Below are 20,629 nucleotides of genomic sequence, written 5' to 3'. Positions count from 1 at the left end.
GTGCCTCTGGAGCCCTGGAGTTGAGAGGCCTGGGCTCTCATGCTGGTTCCTGGGTGGATTCCTTCCCTGTACATTGGGAGATGCTTGCAGTTCTGGCTCAGCTCCCACCCAGTTGACTGCTTCTGTCCCTCAACAGCCTGCCTCCCTGGTCCTCTCCCTCCTCCTTTGTGTTCTGCAAAGACTAAGATCATGGCCTGCGGGAGAATTAAAGGTGGAAGCAGCGGGCCCAGATTCAATGTGACTGTCTCACTCTGGTCCACCCTTTCCCCACTTGGCACTACGAGCCCCAGGAAAGGCTGGTTTGCCCCCCACTGTAGCCTGCCACCCCCATTGTTTTTCTAGTCCAGAATCCCCCTTCCCCTCTTAGTCTTTTATCCCTCCTGCCCTCTTCTTGGCAGCTCTCACACTTCACCCTCTACTTCTCAGAATCTTGCCCTCTGAACAATCCCCATATCTTTTTTTTTTTTTTTTTTTGAGACAGAATCTCGCTCTGTCACGCAGGCTGAAGTCCAGTGGCACGATCTTGGCTCACTGCAACCTCCACCTCCCAGATTCAAGTGATTCTCCTGCCTCAGCCTCCTGAGTAGCTGGGACTACAGACATGTGCCACCATGCCCTGCTAATTTTTTGTAGTATTAGTAGAGATGGGGTTTCTACTGTTGGCCAGGCTGGTCTTGAACTCCTGACCTCAAGTGATCCACCTGTCTCAGCCTCCCAAACTGCTGGATTTATAGATGTGAGCCACTGCGCCTGGCTGAATCCTTATATCTTAATTTCCTTGGACAGCTTGAGACTAACAGAGAACCCAGGAAGTTGGTGGTGAGAGTGGGGCGGAGTCATCATCTCCTTACTCATGGAATTAACCCAAGTCCTCCCCTATCTAGAAGGACATGAAGTGGATTTTCCCCCAAGGAGAAAGGAGAATGAACTGGGAGGCAAATAGGCTAGGCCTCTCCTCCCATCCTTTGGGACAATGAAGCTTTGTATAGAAACCTGAGTGCAAAAACAGAAGCAGGGCTCCAGCTTTACAAAATAAAGTGTGTGTTTATTATGAAATTAGAGATGGAGGCCCCTCCCCTTCCTCCCTCTTTCCCCTTCCCCAGCCGCCTCCCCCTTTCCTTTCCCTACTCCCTCAGGAAGCACACAAGACAATGCCCAGGGCTGGGATGCCCAGGGTAAGGTGACAGCTGGGCAGAGCTCCAGGGAGGCGGCCACACGGGAGGCTGGAGCTCTTGCCCTGGGAGGCGGGCTGGTTCCCTCTCTCAGCTGGAGGCCAGTGGAGCCAGGATGAGGCTGAGGCCATGAGTGATGGATGGAACCATGCAGGCAGGTCTGTAAGGACAGGGGAGCCAGTTTAGAGGCAGTGGGGAGTGGGAGCCTTCATCCACTGCCTTGCCCCACAGTCTAGAGGCACTGACCTGGGGCACAGCATCCCCTGCAGGAGGGTGGGCAGCAGTGGCTGGAAGTTTCTCTTGATTTTGGGATGGACAACAGAAAAAAAACAAAAAGCCAGTCACAGGGACCCAGAGAGAAGGAAAGGAGATGTGGGCAGAAGACAGACACAGAGCATGTGTATGGGCAAGGGAGACACAGGGAGACTGTGTGTGAACTTCAGAACTGCAGAGACAAAACAGCCACGGAGGAAGGAGAGGAATCACAGTGAGAGAAGGCAGGGCCAGGGCCAGGAAACCCAGGCCCGGACGGAGGAGCGTGTCACAGATAGAGACAAAGATCCCTGGAGAGAGACACACAGACCGACTCAGGAGGAGGGAGGTGAGAGCGAGGGTGCCCCGGGGAAGCAAGGAGGGACACAGGGACAGGGAGGAGGCCTGGGGCCCCTGGGCTGCTGCCGCCCGCCTGGACCCCGTGGGGCTCACTCAGAGGGCCTGTGCCCGCTGGCCCCGCGCGGTGGGCCGGGCCAGCGCGGGCGCTCAGGGGGCCGGGGGCTCTTTGGCCCCATACAGCTCCGCCAGGGTGCGGAAGAGCGGACCCCAGTCGTCCAGCGGCTCCGCGGGGCCGGGGACGCCGCCGGCTTCGCTGCCGGATCCCAGGGAGCTGAGGGAGCCGCAGGAGGAGCCCCGGCCCTCGTAGCCGTACACCTGCACCGAGTCGTACGGGGGTACGCTGGGGTCCTCGTCCGCCTCGCGGAGCCGCAGCGCCAGGAGCTGCGCCACATCGGCGGGGCCGGGGGGTCTGGGCTGGCGCGACACCCGAGCCCGGGGCAGCACGTCTCGGCGCGTGGGAGGGCCGGGCGCCTGGGGGGCCGCCCCGTCCGGGTTCTGCAGGGCCGTGATGTCGAAGGCCTCGGTGTCCTCCTCGCCGCCGCCCTCGTCGTCGTAGGTGATGATGTTCTCTCGGACGTCCTCCTCCTCTAGTACCATCAGTGCTTCCTGCTTCTGCCGCCGCAGGGCCACGAAGAGCACTACCAGGGCTGCGCGAGAGACGGGCACACAGGCCCTGAGCCAGCAGGGCCGGGAGCTGGCGGCCTGTCTCCATGTGAATGGCTGACCCATCAGGTGACAGAAGCCGTGTGGCTAGGGGCTGACATCTAGCAAACCTTGCATTGAATCCTGACTTCAGCCCTTACTCACTGTGTGACCATGGGAAGTTGCTTGACTTCTCTGAAGCCTCAATTTGCCCCTTCGATTACTTGTGGGGAAAACAGGGAAAATATATTTACTTCTAAGGGTTGCTGACACAATAAAATGAAATCCTCACAAGTGATGTGCCCAGCACCATACTTGGCACAGAGTAGGGGGCTCAATTAACCATGGTTATGGCTTGTCATTGTCATTATGATTGGCAGGTCACAGATAGAGGCCAGAGCTTTTCTCTTGGATGCATCAGGTGGTGGGAAAATCCAGGCATGAGGGTCGTTCAAGCCCTAAGGTGGATTTCCCTATGTCCAGAAGCCTGGTTCTTCTCCATACCCCTGCAGGCCCAGATCCCACAGCTATGTCCCCCTGTGGCCTGACTCACCAAGCAGGGCACCCACACAGGTGATGATGGCAAGCAGGGCACCAGTGCTGAGCCCAGCAGCTGAGAGGTGAGCCTCAGGCCAGCAGGATGCCACAGAGCCGTCAGGCTGGCAGCGGCACACACTAACAGTCACTGTGGCAGTGCTGCTCAGCGCCGGCTGCCCCCAGTCCCACAGTTCTATGGGAACCAAGTAGGGGGCCTGGCGGGGTGGAGCAGGGCGGGAGGGCAGCAGCAGGCTGGCGGAGCCATCTGTGGGAGAGGGAAGGTGTTGAGGTATCTTCTGGGACACCTTCCAGGTAGGATTGGTCCAGCCCATAGAGCCAGCTTCCCATGGGGAAGTTTACAAAGAGCCAACGAATAAGTATAAGTCCACACCCATCTTCTGTTGGGCAGAAGGCCCAGGCATGTGGGGCAGGGGTCAGGCAGGGTGGGCTAAGGGTGGAGGAGAAGGAGAGAAGGACAGAGGCAGGTATGGACACAGTTGTAGGAGGCTACCCACCTCGGTTGTCCCGGACAGTAAAGTTGGCATCGGGGCCCAGAGGACCTTGAAAGGAGACATGGCTACTGTTGCCAACTTCATCTCTGTCCAGGGCCCGGATGACCTGAATCAGCTGGGAGGAAGAAGAGAGAGGCCTTGTATGGAGTGGGCTGCTGGAGGCCTTGACGTCCCAACCCCTCTGCCTCAGTTGCTCACCTGGCCAGGAGCTGCAGAGTCACACACAAAGGTATCGTAGGGCTCAGCCAACTGGGGAGCATTGTCATTCTCATCCAGGGTCTGGATGGTCACTTGCACGCGCGAGGCCTGTGCAGAGCTGTCTGAAGCCAGAACACCAAAACACACGCCACACACACATCACACAGTTTACACGTAACATATGTGGTGCATGGGCATGGATGCCACATGCAGCATATAGCATGCACAGGAAACACATGAAATATGCATGTAATGTACAAGTAGAAAACAATGTTGTAGAATGAATGGAACAATAAATACCAAGTGCATACAATATTCACGTAATACCCAAGATATGTGCAATATACAATAAACATTCAACAGGAATGCCGCAGCCATGATACACATATACAATAACCCACATGCAGGGCACATGCAGCATAAATGAAAGATAGAAGGTGCATACAAGTTGCATGCAGACAACAGCCACGAATATACAAAACACATTCATACCATATATCCAATGTACACTCAACATTTAAAACAAATGGAATGTACATGAAGCAGATGTTTGATACGCATAGTGAATGCAGTGCCACATCCCCCGACAACACCCAGAGCCCATAGAATGCATTTTCACGCATAGAGGCCATGCACAGCACCAGTGGAGTGGACAGACACATATACACCACACACACACACACACACACACACACACACACACACCATCAGAGGTCTGGGAGGCTGTAGTACAGCAATGAGCATCACTTAGAGTTGACCTTGGGTAGGAAGGAGCTGCATGATCTACAGGGTGCAGAGCTCAGGGCAGCTTGGGCACCACAGCCAGATACTGGCCCTATCTTTACCCATCCCTTCATCAGGTGACTACCTACCATTACCCTACCTTGCTTCTCACTGCCAGTGCCTTCCAAGAGAGAACGCAAAGTGTGTCTCCCTGCCACCTCTCTTAGGCCGGGTCTCCCAATTCCCTTAGTCTTTCCCCTAGGCAGAGGGATAGCTGGCTGGGCCTGGTGAAAGGGGCTGAGGTTGCAGCATGGGCAGGGGAGGCTGAGTGGATCACCTGGCTAAAAGGATTGGGATACCCCAGAGAGAGGATGGGGAGGGGGTCTACTTCTTCACTGCAGTAAGGGCCCAGTGCTGCTAGTTGATATCTGGGTGAGGGTAGGAGCAGGATTTGGCAGGAGAATGAGAAGAGAGTGACAGGAAACACACACACACACAAACACACACACATAAAGTTATGTATATACAAGCAGCCAAAAACATACTGTGTGTACACAGACACACACACATGGCCATCCATGCACTAACAGAAAACATGTGCACTGCCAGGTAGTATCTGTGCATATCACTATGCACACAGTTGCATGTACAGAAACATAAACCTAGACATTACATAGAAACATAAACATAGCATTAAACACATTTGAGAGGCAGTATGGTGGGGATAACAGCTCAGACTCTGCACACCGACTGGGTCTCATGGCTCCACCACTTAATCTCTATGTGACCTTGGGAAGTTACTTAACTTCTCTTTGCCTGAGTTTCCTTGTTTTAAAATGGGGAAATAATCATACTTCCCTCATAAAGTTGTGGTGATGATTAAATGAATGAATCCATTTTGAAGATGGATAGTGCCTGATACACAGTAAGTAATAAATTATCTGTCCACAAATACCCACATACACAAAACACATACAAACAGCTGCATGTGCATACCACTATACATATCCAATCACACATATGCACAATATAAATATAATTATGTACCCTCAACTGTAAACACATATATATCCATTACAGATATACACCCACAAATATATATGTGTGTATATCTACATACTTTCCCCACATTTGGAATTATATGCATGGCTGAGAACATACCCACATGTACACATTCATAGAGCTCTTCACTGACACATTCAGATATCCACATATGCAAGGAAAATTTTCATATGCAGTATGAAGACAAAAGGGTAGAGGAGCCCCTGGGGCATAAGCAGGGATGATAGGGGCTGTTCACAGAAGAGTGGGAGGGAGGTCTCCCTGTCTCTATGGGCTAGGGCTGCCCAGAGGCAGCTGAACCCGCTGCTGGCCGGACTGATGGGGACACCGCATATGGAGCTGGCACTCCTCCCCTTCCTTATGGGTATCCACTCCCCTACCTTGGGGGATTCCCACAGGGCTTCCAACAGGGCTTATCTGGGGTAGGGCTGCTGGTGTGCTCCACTTAGCAACCAGAGGAGGTACCCAGCCCCTTTCCAGCCTGAAGCAGAGAGTGGACAGGATGGGGTCTGTCAGTACACAGATTGGGGGCTATGTAAGATCTAGTTTATTTCTGGGTTGGGGCAAGTCAAGTAAGGGAATGAACTGAGGGTCAGAAGAATGCTCAGGCACACCCACTGTGCCAGCCCAGCCCAGCCTAGGGGGCTAGGAGACCAGGAGGCCTGCCCTGCCTGGTAGCAAGGATCCAGGCTAGGACCTGGATCCAGGCTAGGACTCGGATCCAGGCTAGGATTCGGATCCGGGCTAGGACGCAGTGGCCACACGCTGGTGAGGGTGTGATGGCAGTGAGCACCCTTCCCCACCCCCACACCCAGGGACAGCCCCTCAGCCAGGAGGCTGCTGCCGCCTTGTGGGCCCTGGACTCCTCACCGAGCTCTGTAGCCAGCACAGTGAGGTTGTGCCAGACACGAGCCTCGCGGTCCAGGGGTGCTGCTGTGTGGATGGTCCCTTCTTCGGGCTGGATAGAGAAGCAACGCTCCGGATCCGAGTGGGGGAGGATGGAGTATCTGGGGAAGGGAGACACATGCCGGGGCTGATTTGGGGCGGTACTACAGCTTGTTCCACCCCCTCCCTTCTTTCTTCCCTCTGTTCACCTTGCCAGACCTCATGACTCCTCTGGGCAGAGCCATAATTCAGGTTGGAGTCCCCTTAAAAGGCATATATCCCTGGGGGATCACCACCATTAAACACCTGTTAAGACTCAGGGCCACCGGGCTTCATGGGGGGAGGGGGAGAAGATACAGAAGGGAGTAGAAGAGGGATAAACAGACCTTGACTTTCAGACTTCTGGGCCCTGTTCTGAGAACCCAGGGACCTGTGTTTCAGCCCTGCTCTGCCTTGGACTAGCTATGCGACTTAGGGCAAATCGTTTAAGCTCTGTTTACTCAATTGAAAAATGGGAATGACACCAGTGCCCCCCTCACAGAGCTGTGACAGGGATGCTGGCCGGGGAGGGGGAAAGAGTGGCTGTTCTGCCACTTACCAACTGTGTGACCACTCATGGCTGGCTTCTAAAACAACTGGTGATGAGAACACCCACTTCACGGGGCTGTTGTGAGAATTCAGTATCAACAAGAGGGTAAACTGTGAAGCACTTTGGGAGTGATCAATAGAGATCCACTCATCAAATGAGATTACATCTGCTTGCACTGCCACTGGGAGGTGCCACCATCATCTACCCAGAGGGATGGATAGAGGGTTGAAGAATGGTCAGCCAGGCCCTCCGGCTCTCCCCTGGCACCCAGACCTGTAGACCAGCAAGCCCAGCTGCAGGGAGGGAGGCTTTTGCTGGGATATGAGTGATTTGCTATAAGGTAGGGGGCACATTTACTCATTCTCTGGGTGGGAATAGCCTGCCATCTGGCTCCCCAGCCCACACCCCAGCTCACCTACCTGATTGGGCTGGCAGGGGAGTCCAGGTCAGCCGCTGAGATCTGGCCTACCAGGGTCCCTGGGGCCTTGTTCTCGGGCACTGTCAGGTGGTAGGCAGCCTGGGTGAAGGCAGGTGGCTCTGGGGCATCTTGCACCACCACACGCACAGAGGCCACATCCTTGAAGGGCCCTCGCCGTAGATAGGCTGGGTCAATGAGTGTGTTGGTGGCCTCCACACGGAAGGAGTAGGAGCGCCGGCTCTCGAAGTCTAGGGGCTATAGTGAGGGGAGAGAGAGAAAAAGTGAGGCATGTGGAAACCAGGGCAGGTCCCAGGCTCTTGGACAGTGACAAGTCCCCTCCTCACATGCATGCAGTGCTCAGTCCTCATGTGAGGAGAGGTGGCACTGGAGGGACAGTGGCCTTGGTGGTCAGGATGCACGGCAGATTACTTAGTAACTCTAGGTCTGCCCCTAGCTCCATCATAGACTTGTTATCACTTCTTTCTAAGCCCCAGGGCCTCATTTGAAAGATGAGGAGGTGACCACGATCTCTAAGCTCCAACAGAGAGATCCTGAGTCTGTTCTAGAAGAACAGTTAAATATGTGCCCTATGGGTCGGCAGGAGGCAGGTCTAAGAGAAAGCATTAACAGGCAGGAGACTAACCTTGCGGACAGTGAGGAGCCCGTCTCGACCCTGGGAGTCTGTGCTGATGCTGAAGGCCTCAGACCCCTCCCCATCCAGGATGCTGTATGCCATCAGGGCGTTGTCCCCCAGGTCTGGGTCCTGGGCCCGGAGCCGGCCCACCAGCGTGCCAGGTCCAGCTGTCTCCACCACGGAGAACTGGTATAGGCCTTGGGGTGACAGAGGGGAGACACCTTAGAGAGGTCCCCAGCCCTCCTCCCTCCCCATAGCACTTTCTTCTCCCAGGGTCTGGCTGGGGAGGAGGCGAGGAGGGAAGGTTTCTCCAGACACTGTAGGGGTGGGGTGGTCAAAGGATGGCTCAGGTGGCAGCAATGGCCCCTTACTCTGTGGGAACTTGGGGGGATTGTCGTTGACATCGCTGAGTGTGACAGTCACCGTAGTGCTGCCTGACAGCCCCCCCATGTGGCCGCCCATGTCCTTGGCCTGGATCACCACCAAGAACTCCTCCTGTGTCTCCCGGTCCATGTTGGGGATGGCTGTACGCACCACTCCTAGGAAGACACACTGGGTGAGAGGTTGTCTGTCCCCTTGGCTGTCCCACTGGGTTCCCAAGCTCCATCCTCACCAGTCTGGGGGTCCACAGAGAAGAAAGGCAGTCCATCCAGAACAGTGTACACCAGCTTGGCGCTGTTCCCATAGCTGGGGTCATCAGCATCGTGAGCAGTCACCTGGATCACTGATGTCCCTGTGGGGGATGCCAGCACCCCATTCAGCAGCAGCAGGGCAGGAAGGGGAAGAATAGCAGACAGGGGGATGCAGACATGAGGGAGGCTGAACTGAAGGGGGCAGGTTCTGGGGCAGACAACAAGAAGGGAAGGAGAGGTGAGAGAGCTCCAGAAGACGGGAACTGGGGCATTGAGAGCTGGGGTGCTCACCGACATTGGACATCTCGGGCACGGTGGCATGGTAGGGTCCAAGGGGAAAAATGGGTGGATTGTCGTTGATGTCTTGCACTTTGATGATGAACTCTGATGGGGGCTCCAGGGGCCGGTTGGAGGCTCGGTCCACAGCTTGGGCCAGTAGCACATATTGTGCCTTTTCCTCCCGGTCAAGGCTCTTGGTAACATGAATATTGCCTGTGGCCTCATCAATCACAAATACGGTGCCTGCCCCCTCCCCGGTCAACAGGTACTTGGTGCGGCCCTCTCCCCGGTCAACATCCGAGTGCAGCTGCAGGGGTCAGGAAAAGATGGCAGAGGGCTCCAAGTACAGAGATACTTAAATAGTCTAGGTTTGGGTAGAGCGTTGGGAGTCCTGAGGGACCAGGGTCATTGCAGAAGTGATGAAGTTGCAGGGCAGGGCCTAAGGGTCTCGTGTCAGAGTAGACATGGGAGGGGTCATCCTTACCTTGCCAATGAGGACAGGCTCTGGACCAGCATATTCCTCAATGACAAAGAACTGGTTCCAGACCCAGCTCCTTCGAGTCCGCAGCAGAGCAGGCCCTGGGTGTCCCCGGGACCCTGCCCAGGCACGGGCTGGGGCTGCCAGACGCCCCATGCATCCCCAGCCACCCAGCCAGGCCAGCAGGAGCCTCACCAGGCCCCACATGTTTGGACTCCAGCCAGGGCTCTGTTCACTGGCCCTGGGTGCCGAGGCCGGGCCAGGCCACGTGGCCCATGAGCGGCTGGGGTGGAGGGGAAGATGCGTTGAGGCTACCCCATGGATCCACACCTGCAGGACAAGCAGCTGCTCAGGCTCAAGGAAACCCCTAGCCCTCCTTCCCCCAGAATTAGATGCTGAAGACCAGACCTCCAAGGAATGAGACACTCCACTGCCCAGAACTCAGACTAACACAGAGAGCAGAGAGGCTGATCTTTCCTCTACCCAGGCTCTGCATGTATTCACCTCCAGCCCTCCAAGCTGATAAATCTCTGGTCAGTCAACTCCGAGTAGAGAACTGGGGAGGAACACAGCAGACGGGATGCTGGGAGGGCTTGGAATCCCAAATCTGGTCTCTGTCCTCCCAGGTTGGGCATGTAGCCAGGTATTGGAGGAGGCGGGGCTAACAGAGAAAGGGCTTAAAATTACAGAGTTGGGATTCATGGAGGTGTGGCCTTAAGGTGTCTAGGGTCAGGATGAGATGACAAGGAGAGCAGCCTCAGGCAGGGTTGAGAGTGGGAGAAAGTCCCTCCCACAAGGGGGAGCCCCACTTCTCTAGGCCCTGTCTCCAGCCCACACTGCCAGTGCAGTCCTTGAAGGGGGACTGGGCTCATGAGACGGGAGTTGGGAGCCCTAGCTGAAGGAAGAGGATACAGGGTGGGGGACAGGGGAGGTGACCGGGGAGGGAGGCCGACCCAGAGACTAGAGATACAGCATGACTGACAGCTAGACTGACTCAGGGACTGTCCGGCAGAGACAGAAATGACTGGATGAGAGACAGAAACAGAACCGTGGCAAGAGATAGAATGAGAGAGACCAGGGCAGCAGCCTGGGTGTCTGAAGGCAGAGAGGAGTCCTAGGGGCCAGGCTTGGAAACGGGTCACTCGGGGCAGTTCCGGGCAGGCAGTGGCAGCCCTCAGCTTCGGGGGTGTCAAGTCAGGCCTCGGGAACTTAATTCTGGGAGAAGGAGCAGACAGGAGGGGTGGAGGCAGGGAGGGGCCGCGGGAAGGGAGCTAGAGAGGAGACCCTTCCCACTGCTGTCCTTTCTCCCAGAGGTGGGTGGGGGGACCCCTCAGGTAGCTGTGGCTTCTGCCCCTCCTCCCTCAGAGCAGACACACACCTGACAGTCCCTTTGCTCCCGAGGGAAGGGGGAAGCCGGAGGAAAGCTGGGGACCAGAGAGAAGGCGGGATGAGGAGGCCAGAAGGAAGGAGATAGAGGAGTGGGAAACAGGATAGCGGGAAGGGGAGAGGAGAGGGAGGGAAAGGAGAGCAATAAAGAGAAAAGAGAAAGACAGCAAAGGGGAGAAAGGTAGAGAAAGAAAAAGGCAAAGAGGGAGAGGAGATGGAAAAAGGACAAGAGGGTGAGGGAAGGGTTGGGGAGATAGAGGGAAGGGATAAGGAAGGCAAACGGGCAGAGAAGGAAGGGTGAAGAGAAATCGAGAGAAGAAAGAGGGAGAGAGGTGCGAGGGGAGAAGGGAAAGAGGCAGAGCGCGGGAGAAGGGAGTAGGCAGGGGTTCCCAGCCACGAAGCGCACCCCTCCGAAGACCCCCTGGCTGTGGGCCCCCTGCTGCCCCTCCGCGGATTCCCGACCCCTGCTCCGGGGCAGGCGCCCTTACCTGGCACTGCCGAGGGGCCCAGGCCGGCGGGAAGCGCCCCCGCCCGCCCCCGTCGCCGGGTCCCGGGGGCGCAGCCCCGAGCCGATTGGAGCGGGCGCCGCGGCTCCGCTGCAGGTCTGAGCGGCCCCGGCGAGAACAAGGGAGCGAGACGGAGGGGGCGGGGGAAGGAGGCTCCGCCTGCGGAGAAACGAGGCGGCTCCGCGCCGCGCGGGAGAGAATAGCCCAGCCTCCGACCCTCCCCGGCCAGCCGGGCCCGCGCGGCGGGGGCGGAGGCGGCGCCGCGCGTCCGCCCCCTCGGCGCTCCTGGGCTGCGGGGCGCATACAGATGTGGCGCCCCTCCCGGACTGGGCCCGCAGCGCCCGGCAGGGCACTGGGGCGGGAGGGCGTCCAGGCCACGGCGCCCGGCCATTTCTGAAGAGCTGGCGGGGCGGGTGCACCTGGGAGCGGGAAGCTGCCAGCCCGCCGCCCGCAGCGGACAACGGGCGAGCGCACGGTGAGGTGGGGAATTCCGAGCCCACTGCGGAGAGACCCGGCTCCGGGCTCCCGGTTCCCGGCTGGCTTTTGGGACTGATGTGGATTCCATCTGCAAGGCGGTGGCGTTTTGAGAGCCCGTGCAGAGCACGCTAGCAGGTCAGCTGGGGGACACTCAAGGACGGCATAAGGGTCCAGAGAGTCCGAGGCCCGGGCCCAGGGAGCGGTTCGGGGACAGACGCACGACATCGGCGGGAGGGCCGAGGCGGGCAGTAGAGCCCTTTTTGGGAAGCTCGGTTACAGGGGCCAACAGAGCGAGGAGCTGCTGCCCGCTGGCGGCAGTTGTGGGAAACACCAAGGTGGCAGACAGGTGACCAAATCCCTAATTTAACCGTGCACAGACAGGACCATGAACCAGAGGAGAACCCACCCTCCTAGCCCTGCTGGGGTGCCGCCACGGACACAGGTTGCTCCATTTCCCAGTAGGGCCTTAAGGTCCACAGCTTTGGGCTGGTCAGGGCCAAGGCAGGAGATGGAAGACAGTGGGAAGTTCCTGTTTCAGTAAGCAGGAAGCAGTCAGCCTAAAGGAACACATGGTATGGGAGCAACTCCTACTCCAGGCTACAGATATCCACAGTGTGGCTTAACCTGCCCAACGAAAGCCACTCACACAGTTTAAAACTAAGTCAGATTTTTATTTTTTTTCATAGACCACATCATTTAATAATAAAAAAAATAAAAATAAAAATTGAACAAAAGGAAAAGGTGGATATAAAGTGGAACCTGTGGGAAAGAGACAAGGGCTGCAGGACAAAAGAGACTGGGAACTGCAGGGGCCCTGGGACTCAGGAGGAGATGCTGATTCAGCTCATAGGTGACCCAGTCCTGGCCCCGGCTGTTCCCAAGAGAAGGCTGTAAGTACCCAGGGAGGTGGTAAGCAGGATGGAGGAAAAATCAGAGGACTAGGGCACCTGGCTGTTCCCCATCTCTGGCCAACCGCCTCCTTGCCTAACCTAACTCTTGCCTCTCAGACTTAATGGGAAATGAGAGGGAGAGGAGGGCTGTCCCAAGAGATAGGTTAAGGGGGTGTGTTTGGGGGAAAGGATGGCCACCGTTCCATTTGGTATGTATGTAGGGGTAGGTGGTGTGAAAGACCCTTGGCTCCAGGGTGGTGGAGACTGTGCCTATCCCTCTGTGGCCGTAACCCCCTGGGGCCGAGTGGCTGGTACCTGCAGCTCTAGTGTTTTCCCCACTAGCGGCGCCCACCCCGGTCCCGCACAGGTGTGCTCCGACTCCGGCTTCTGCTGTGCCGCTTGGTGTCCCTGCGATCCCTTTCCCTGCCTCGTTCTCGGTCCCTTTCCCTATCCCGATCTCGGTCCCCCCTGTCCCGCTCCCTTTCTCTCTCTCTCTCCCTGTCCCTCTCCCGACTGTGCTCCCGACGTTTCTCTCGCTCCAGCTGTCGGTTCCGTTCACGCTCGGCTTCCTTCTCCCGCTCCTTTTGCTCTTCTTCTTCTTGCTCCTTTCGCCGCTTCTCCCGCTCCTTGGCCCGTTCGGCCCGCTCTGCCTCCTTCTGAACGATCTGCAGCCAGGTAGGAAAGGCACAGAGTAGGCAGCTCAGTCCTGGTCACAGCCTCCATTTGTGCCTGGACCCCGTCTCCTAGCTCAGGATCAGCTTTTCAGTTAAGCAGGAAGGGTTTAGGGGTTCAGCAATTGCATCCTGTCTTTCTTAGAGCACCTTTCTCCAAGTTTCAGCCTTTTTTTTTTTCCTTCTTGAGACAGAGTCTTACTCTGTCGCCCAGGCTGGAGTGCAGTGGTGCTATCTTGGCTCACTGCAGCCTCTGACTCCCAGGTTCAAACGATTCTCCCGCCTCAGCCTCCCTAGTAGCTGGGATTACAGGTGTCTGCCACCATGCCCCACTAAGTTTTGTTATTTTTAGTAGAGATGGGGTTTCACCATGTTGGCCAGGCTGGTATCAAACTCCTGACCTCAGGTGATCCGCCCACCTCAGCCTCCCAAAGTGCTGGGATGACAGGTGTGAGCCACCACACCCGGACACCATGTTTCAACTTTTACACACATTGACAGGTACTGGCACCACCCATGCCTGTCCCTTGGTGCTTCCCTAGCTCCCTACCATCAGCATAGATGTGAACAAATCTTTTTTGAGTAGCATAAGCCTAAAATTCCTAAAAGGCCTGTTACTAAGAAACTAAATTAAAAATGCAAAAACTCTTAAAAAGCAGGGAAATGAATTTATAAAACACAATTTCTCAGCTAAATAGAGTCAAGTTCTTTTTTTTTTTTTATTGTCAAGACAAGAGTTTTGTTCTTGTTGCCCAGGCTGGAGTGCAATGGCACAGTCTCTGCTCACTGCAAGCTCTGCCTCCCGGGTTCAAGCAATTCTCCTCTTCAGCCTCCCAAGAAGCTGGGATTACAGGCACCTGCCACCGCGCCTGGCTAATTTTTGTATTTTTAGTAGAGACAGGGTTTCCATGTTGGCCAGCCTGGTCTGGAACTCCTGACCTAAGGTGATTCACCCGACTCAGCCTCCCAAAGTGCTCGCATTACAGGCGTGAGCCACCACACACTGCCTAAAATCAAGTTCTAAGAAGCTTGGTTGGCACAGCCAGCTTCCCAGACATCCACAAACCTCAGCTGCTGTGTGCCCATCATTACACTCCTTGGTCTGGTTTCTCTATGGTATACCAATTAACTGAAAACTGCCTTTTTGTGATGCTTAGTTTTTTCCCCTTTAGCCTAAAGCTAGTAAGTACTTGGGACAACTCACTCCCACAGTCACATGAAGCTCCCCTCACCCTGACCTCAAGCCTCGCTGCCATTAGGAGCAGGGCACAAGGAGAGCACTCACCTGGCTGTCAGTTAGTGGGAGCCAATAGATGCACGGAGCTGCCTTGGTCTTTCGGAAAAGGTCATCCAGCAGCTTGGCAGGTGGTTCCTCCTGGGCTTTCTCTGAGGTAGAAAAAAGCGAACCAGATTTGATGCATCTGACCCTCTGTCCCATCCCATCTGGGTCCCTTTCCCACCTACTAGTGGGTATGCATACCCCATAGCTAAGTACCTACCTTTCTTCTCACTCTTCTTTTCTTTAGACTTTGCGCGTTCCTTGCGGCGGCGGTCACGGGACCTTGATCGGGAACGGGGCCCTTCCCGAACTTTGTCCCGATCCCATTCACGCTCTGATCGAGTCCGCTCCCGCCGCTCCATTTCCCGTTCCCGCTCTGCCCACTGTTCCCGCACTGCCCGTTCCTGCTCCCGCTGCTCTGCCCGGGGGTGCTGTGGTGGCTGGACCGGGGGTGGGGGTGGGGGGTGCAGGGGCCGTGGTATCCCCTGCTCCTCTGTCTTAGTTTCAGAGGGACGGTCCACCAAGAGGCCTCGGTGATAATCCAGCTGTGGGGAGAGGAGGGACAAGGACAGTCAGGATAGAGGTGGTATCACTCCCACTCAAGGAGCCCAGGTACCACCTTGAAGCCCCATGGTACAATTAAAGGAACCAAAGCCAGGGAAGAACAGGAAAGAACAGAATCTCAAGGTCTGGCAGGGATCTCTGCTGAAATCTAGCAGCTAATGGCTTCCCCTGCCCCTCCCCTCCTTCCTCTCCCTAGGTTTCTTACCTCATCTTGCTCGGCATAGTCAGCACAAAGGAATTTGGGATTGGACTGGGGCCATTTGACCCCATGCAGAGCTGTGCGGGTGGCAACAGCTTCCTCTACTGTTGAGTACTGGTGGAGGAAGGGAGAAGATGGAGGGTCACAGTGTGTCTGCAACCCTTCCCACTTGCTGCAACACCCTTAAACCTGCCCACACTGGTCACAAAAGGAAATACATGCCATGACCTACAGAATCAGCTTCTTCCCCTCACCGTTACAAAGCAATGAGATTTGATCTTGTCAATCCAGAAGGCCTCTTCCACCAAGGTTCCTGTGCGCCCCAGCAACTCCTTTAGCTGGCCTAAAGTGAAAGGACGGACCTGCCAATGAAAATAGACTTTCAGAGTCTTGAAGAAGGCAAGACCACCACCCATAGAGCCAATCTTTAGATTTCCCAAGCTGCTGTCACAGGACTATAGTTTCAAGGTTTGGGTGAGGGCAGAGAGTTTAGGAACCTTGCAGTAAGAATGTGAGAAGAGTGGTGGTGCTTCCCAGCACTGAGACATTGTATATGAGGCCCTCTGCAAGTCCTCAAAACAACCCTGCAGGGCGACAGCTTTTCCCCCTCATTTTCAGATGAGTAAATAGGTTAAGTAACTCACTCAAGATCAGTGAGTAACTTAATCTATTGGTAGACCAGTTCAACTATGAGTGGAACCTGAGAAGCGTAAGCCTAAAGCTCACACTTAACCACTAAGCCAGCTGGGATGCGAGACACAATGACTTACCAAATTGGAGATATGGACAATGTTGCTAATCTTGCCCCGGGGTGGGGAGGGCACCTGGGCAGTTCGGACTGGGTCATCAATTGTAATGGAAACTCCGGACTTCTGCTGGCTAATGGAACGTCGAGTTAAAGTATCTCCTAAAGTCACTATGAAGAAGACCACAAGAACAGCTTTTGGTAGGAAGCAATACTGGCTCGTTTCACTTTCAATATAACTATCACGGTTCCCTTTCTTTTATACCAAGCAGCCACTCCTTCATCTAAACGTGTAGAGCACCTATAATCTGCAAAGTACTGTGCTAGGCTAACCTCATCATGGAGATTCAAAGATTAAACAGAGTCAAATCTAGCCCTCAAGCCCTCCTTCATATGTAGGAGAAAGATACGATATACGAAAAGCGTCACTCACCTTTCTTTACTTCATGCTCTGCAGGCGGGGGCAAGGCCACCTCTACTGACACCTGGGGAGGTACAGGAGGTTCTGCTTCAGGTTCCTTCTCTTCTTCCTCTTCTTCCCTCTGCCCATTCTCCTGGCCCTCTGCAGGTACTACCTATCAAGGTGTCAGAGAACAGAGCAGGTCTGTTAAACACCAAAATGGCATATTCTTTTCAGCTTCTGGTTCCCTGGTGAGAGCAGCAGTCAACTCAGCATGTTCCTTCTGCTAGGTGTATTTCATTATCCAGCTCACCTCTACTAGATCCTGGGATTGTTAGGGCCTCAACTTTGCCTTGAGGAAAACTAAGGCAGGAGTTGGTCAATTTGTTCGGTAGAGCAAAGCAGTACTTCAGGTGTTGCAGGCCACATAGTCTGTTTGCAACTACTCAACTCCGGTGATGTTGTAGTAAACAGCCACAGACAAAAGTGAATGAACTGGTGTGGTTGTGTTCCAATAAAACTTTATTTATAACAGGTAGCCAGCTGGATTTGGTAGTCTGACCCCTGAAAGTGTCGATCAACCCAACCCTCTGCACAGACAGGAAAGTTCCCTCCAAAGACTTTATCTCAGCTCCTCAGCTGGCTGCTCTGCATCTACTGCTCCCACCTTGCTCCCGACACTGGGGTGCAGAAGGCTTACCTGAGTGACTGTCCGGCATATTTTCAGCCCCTTGTCATGGGTCCCATCATCGCCATTACGCTCTGTCTCATCCTCAGAGATGTGAGAGTCATCAGCATGAAGATCCACAACAGCCTCCTGCCCCGCCAGGGGTTTGATGTCGGGGATGAGGCTCTGGGACACAGATACCCCCCACCCCGTTACACTGGGCCCATGTCTACTCCCACCTTAACAGGTCTCATCCTCCCTTCCCTGGCTCCTCCCACCTCACCTTGAGTGATTCAGTGGTGATACTGATGGAAGGTTTCTTCTGTGTGGTGGCTGTGCTGGCTCCCCAACGTCGTTTCCGACCAGGCTGGCCCCCCTCTGTGTCACTGTTTCCAGCTGGCACCCCCTTGGTAGCTGCTGTCCCCAAGAAATAGACCCAACAGTTAGATGGTCTCAGGACCTCTGCTAGTTCAAACCATAATACCTACAGGTTACCTCTGGCTGGAGTTTTGGAAGTTAAAGAAATCAGTGTGTGGGTGTGGTGACTCACGCATGTAATCCCAACACTTTGGGAGGCTGAGGCGGGTGGATCATGAGGTCAGGAGACCAGCCTAACCAACATAGTGAAATCCCATCTCTACCAAAAATACAAAAATTAGCCAGGCGTTGTGGTGCACGCCTGTAATCTCAGCTACTCAGGGCGCTGAGGCAGGAGAATTGCTTGAACCTGGGAGGTGGAGGTTGCAGTGAGCCGAGATCGTGCCACTGACTGCACTCCAGCCTGACAACACAGCAAGCCTCCATCTCAAAGAAAATTAAAAAAAAAAAAAAGAAGAAATCATATTTGGGAACTGGCAAACCATGGCTTCAGACTGAACACTAAAAGGGCTGAGGTCCCTTCCTGATAGAAACTACTGATCTAAAAGCAGTAAGGGAGGGGTAGCTAGTGTGATGAGCTGTTTAAACTTTTAATGGTAGACAGTAATATCTTAAGTAGTGTGGAAGAAAAACTGAGAGGATGTGAATGCAGAAGAAACAAGAACACTACGTGATACTAACATCTAAGCAGAACTAAGATCATGATGGGATCTGGTCTTCCTTTAATTTTCACACCACAGATTGATATTTAAGTTATAAACATCTATTATACTTTTGTAATCTAGAGTTCCTCATTGGGGAAAATGTTAAAATTGTTACTGTTTGAGGTGTGGGGCACTTTCATTTCCTCCGGTGCTCTCTTAGAATAACCCATAAACAAGGTCAAGTGCGATGGCTCATGCCTGTAATCCCAACACTTTGGGAGACCGAGGCAGGCAGATCACGAGGTCAGGAGTTCAAGACCAGCCTCGCCAACACGATGAAATCTCATCTCTATTAAAAATACAAAAATTAGTTGGGCATGGTGGCACATGCCTCTAATCCCAGCTACTCAGGAGGCTGAGGAGAACTGCTTGAACTGGGACCTGGGAGGCGGAGGTTGCAGTAAGCCAAGATTGCACCACTGCACTCCAGCCTAGACTACTACAGAGGAAGACTCCGTCTCAAAAACAACAACAAAAAAACCCAGAATAATTCATAAACTGCTAAGCATTCCATAGGAGTCCTTGAAACTCATTCGTTGAGTATTCAGGTATCTGAAATAATAAATGCCTCTAAGGCTAAATGGGACATGGTCTCAGACACCTCACAGTATATCTCATTAAAATGTGACTGGAGAAATACGATGGGGATTGTCTCAAGCTTTGAATTTCAAAATGAAACCCTACGTAGGAAAGGATTCAAATTTGCTAGGCACAAGGGGTGGGGCAGGAGGGAGTGACCCAAGAATGCCACTGAGAATGAAAATCTGCTTCTCAATGAATGCTGATTTTTATGGAATTCCTGACTTTTATCAGGGACTTGGGGCTAGACTTACAGACAACGGAGATCTTCCTCTTGAATGATTTGGGCAGCGAGCTCTGTATAAAGAAGAAAAAGGGAAAAAAGAGAAAGAGAGACACCCCACAGAGAGGGGGGAAGGAGGTTAGATGGGGCAGTCTTAGCATAGCCTCCAAAGACACAGAGAGAGTGAGAGAGAGAGAGACAGAGAGAGACACAGAGACAGACAGAGACCAAAACAGAAGCGGCAAACGGCAAAAACGAAGCAGAATCAATGCAAGTTAGAGAAAAAAAAAAAAAACAAAAAACTAAACATCAGAGCAGGGAAAAGTCATCTACTCCGTATCACACCTGTGTATTAGCTTAACCAGAAATAAGCTGGAAGAGGAATTCAGTAGCCTCTCAGCCCCTTAAAGATGTTGGTCATGCCCTCTCTCACTGTCTGAGTCGAGAGGACACCAAGCCAAACAAACTGCCCCAAACTGGGTCATCTAGTCCTCCCACTTCCTTGCTAACTGGAGGAAACAAAGAAAACCAACTTTGGATGGCAACTTCAACAAGGTAACCCTCCTTTCTTCAATGGCCAGACTGATGCCCAATGACAATGGCTTTGAGATGCCTGGACAGCAGACTGTCATGTCAAGGCTGCCCAGACCCCCACCACACTGTGGAAAAGGGCAGCACTAGACCCACTGGAGATGAGGCTCTTGAGCCAAGTGCTAGCAAAAAGAACTTAAAGGTGTCTTTGGCAAAGGAAGGTTTTTATGAAGTGCAGACTGTCCCCAAGGAGATTCGTAAGACTTTCCAGCCACCTCAGGGAGCTTTAGCAGAGTCTTAGTGTTTCCTCTGCAACCAGGGCTCAAGCCTTAGAGGCCCAGTCAAGGACCAGAAGACATCTTTGGGACAAGTTTCTACCCCAAACACTCTGGGTGAATGACAAAAGACTATGGAGAGAGGGGGGGAAAAAAAGCAAGAGAAAAAGGGAATAGAGTATTTTTAAATGTAGGTGCTTATTTCTGGAAAAACTAAGACCTCTCTACCACTCTTCTAAAGGGTAGGGCAGAAACCTCGTGATGAAATCCCTTTCCATCCACCCCCGCCCCAGCCCCGTTTGTGTCGTCTAACCAAGTCTCCTTGGTCTCTGTTAAGGGCCAGCCTGACCCCTAGCTGGGCCGCTCTCGATGGGTAAGTTAGTGAGGAGGAAAAAAAAAAAAAAAAAAAAAGTCTTAATTAAAACAGGAAAAACATGAACCAAATAAATAAATAAATCAGAAAAAATAAAGATATAGAAAAAAATAAAATAAAATATTAAAAAAGAAGAAGAAAATAAAGAAGAAAATAAACTAGGAATATGACAAATGTTCCAGGTACCATCTCACACCTGGGATCTTCAGTTCAGCCAATCGCACCTCACTGTGTACTGTATCTAGTCAACCGCCGGTCCAATCAGAATGAGCCCTCCCTGCTAGGCGCTGTGCAATTGGTGGGGGGTTGGGTTGGCAAAAAAGGTGGGCGCACGGCGTGGTAGTCAGCACGGCACTGCCAGAGTCCTCCCAGGGGCGCAGGGGGGGCGGGAGGGAAACGTGTGGGGGGA

At 53.8% G+C, this 20,629-nt stretch overlaps 2 protein-coding genes and 1 long non-coding RNA gene across 13 annotated transcripts in view; 1 reads left to right on the top strand and 2 right to left on the bottom strand.

Moving 5' to 3' along the window:
- Positions 1–1,018: 1,018 nt before the first annotated feature.
- CDH24 (cadherin 24) lies at positions 1,019–11,576 on the bottom strand. Of its 4 annotated transcripts, XM_033188571.1 has the most exons (14): positions 11,248–11,576; positions 9,380–9,703; positions 8,908–9,202; positions 8,598–8,717; positions 8,356–8,523; positions 7,994–8,181; positions 7,352–7,605; positions 6,329–6,465; positions 3,674–3,795; positions 3,479–3,590; positions 2,980–3,228; positions 1,878–2,431; positions 1,419–1,471; positions 1,270–1,332 (listed from the first exon to the last, which is right to left on the bottom strand). In XM_033188571.1, exons 1-12 carry the CDS (start codon positions 11,566–11,568, stop codon positions 1,932–1,934), a joined length of 2,790 nt encoding a protein of 929 aa, XP_033044462.1. In that variant the 5' UTR covers positions 11,569–11,576; the 3' UTR covers positions 1,270–1,332; positions 1,419–1,471; positions 1,878–1,931. The 4 variants fall into 4 exon arrangements, with proteins under 4 accessions (XP_033044461.1, XP_033044463.1, XP_033044464.1 ...); XM_033188570.1 differs by having other exon boundaries at positions 1,019–1,332; positions 1,419–2,431; XM_033188572.1 differs by having other exon boundaries at positions 1,019–1,332; positions 1,419–2,431; positions 3,674–3,684.
- An 85-nt stretch (positions 11,577–11,661) lies between these two features.
- LOC117069983 lies at positions 11,662–17,028 on the top strand. Its single transcript, XR_004431746.1, has 2 exons — positions 11,662–11,877; positions 15,343–17,028. It is a non-coding gene; the product is annotated as an uncharacterized LOC117069983 (long non-coding RNA).
- The window catches only part of ACIN1 (apoptotic chromatin condensation inducer 1), a 37,006-nt gene continuing 28,769 nt past the window's right edge, over positions 12,393–20,629 (bottom strand). For 5 of the 8 annotated variants that reach the window (XM_033188562.1, XM_033188566.1, XM_033188567.1 and 2 more), the window contains 10 exons: positions 19,073–19,115; positions 17,441–17,574; positions 17,191–17,343; positions 16,524–16,665; positions 16,116–16,261; positions 15,600–15,707; positions 15,352–15,459; positions 14,803–15,127; positions 14,589–14,689; positions 12,393–13,297 (listed from right to left, as the gene is read on the bottom strand). In XM_033188562.1, the coding sequence (XP_033044453.1) occupies positions 12,971–13,297; positions 14,589–14,689; positions 14,803–15,127; positions 15,352–15,459; positions 15,600–15,707; positions 16,116–16,261; positions 16,524–16,665; positions 17,191–17,343; positions 17,441–17,574; positions 19,073–19,115 (1,587 nt within the window). In that variant the 3' untranslated portion in view covers positions 12,393–12,970. The remainder of the gene's footprint in view (positions 13,298–14,588; positions 14,690–14,802; positions 15,128–15,351; positions 15,460–15,599; positions 15,708–16,115; positions 16,262–16,523; positions 16,666–17,190; positions 17,344–17,440; positions 17,575–19,072; positions 19,116–20,629) is intronic. The other 3 variants (XM_033188565.1, XM_033188564.1, XM_033188563.1) reach the window with 3 other exon arrangements.

Source organism: Trachypithecus francoisi, unplaced genomic scaffold, assembly GCF_009764315.1.
Source record: "Trachypithecus francoisi isolate TF-2019V2 unplaced genomic scaffold, Tfra_2.0 Lachesis_group3, whole genome shotgun sequence".
NCBI lineage: Eukaryota > Metazoa > Chordata > Mammalia > Primates > Cercopithecidae > Trachypithecus > Trachypithecus francoisi.
Note: the sequence above shows the minus strand (reverse complement) of the source record. Positions and strands in the feature narration are given on the sequence as shown.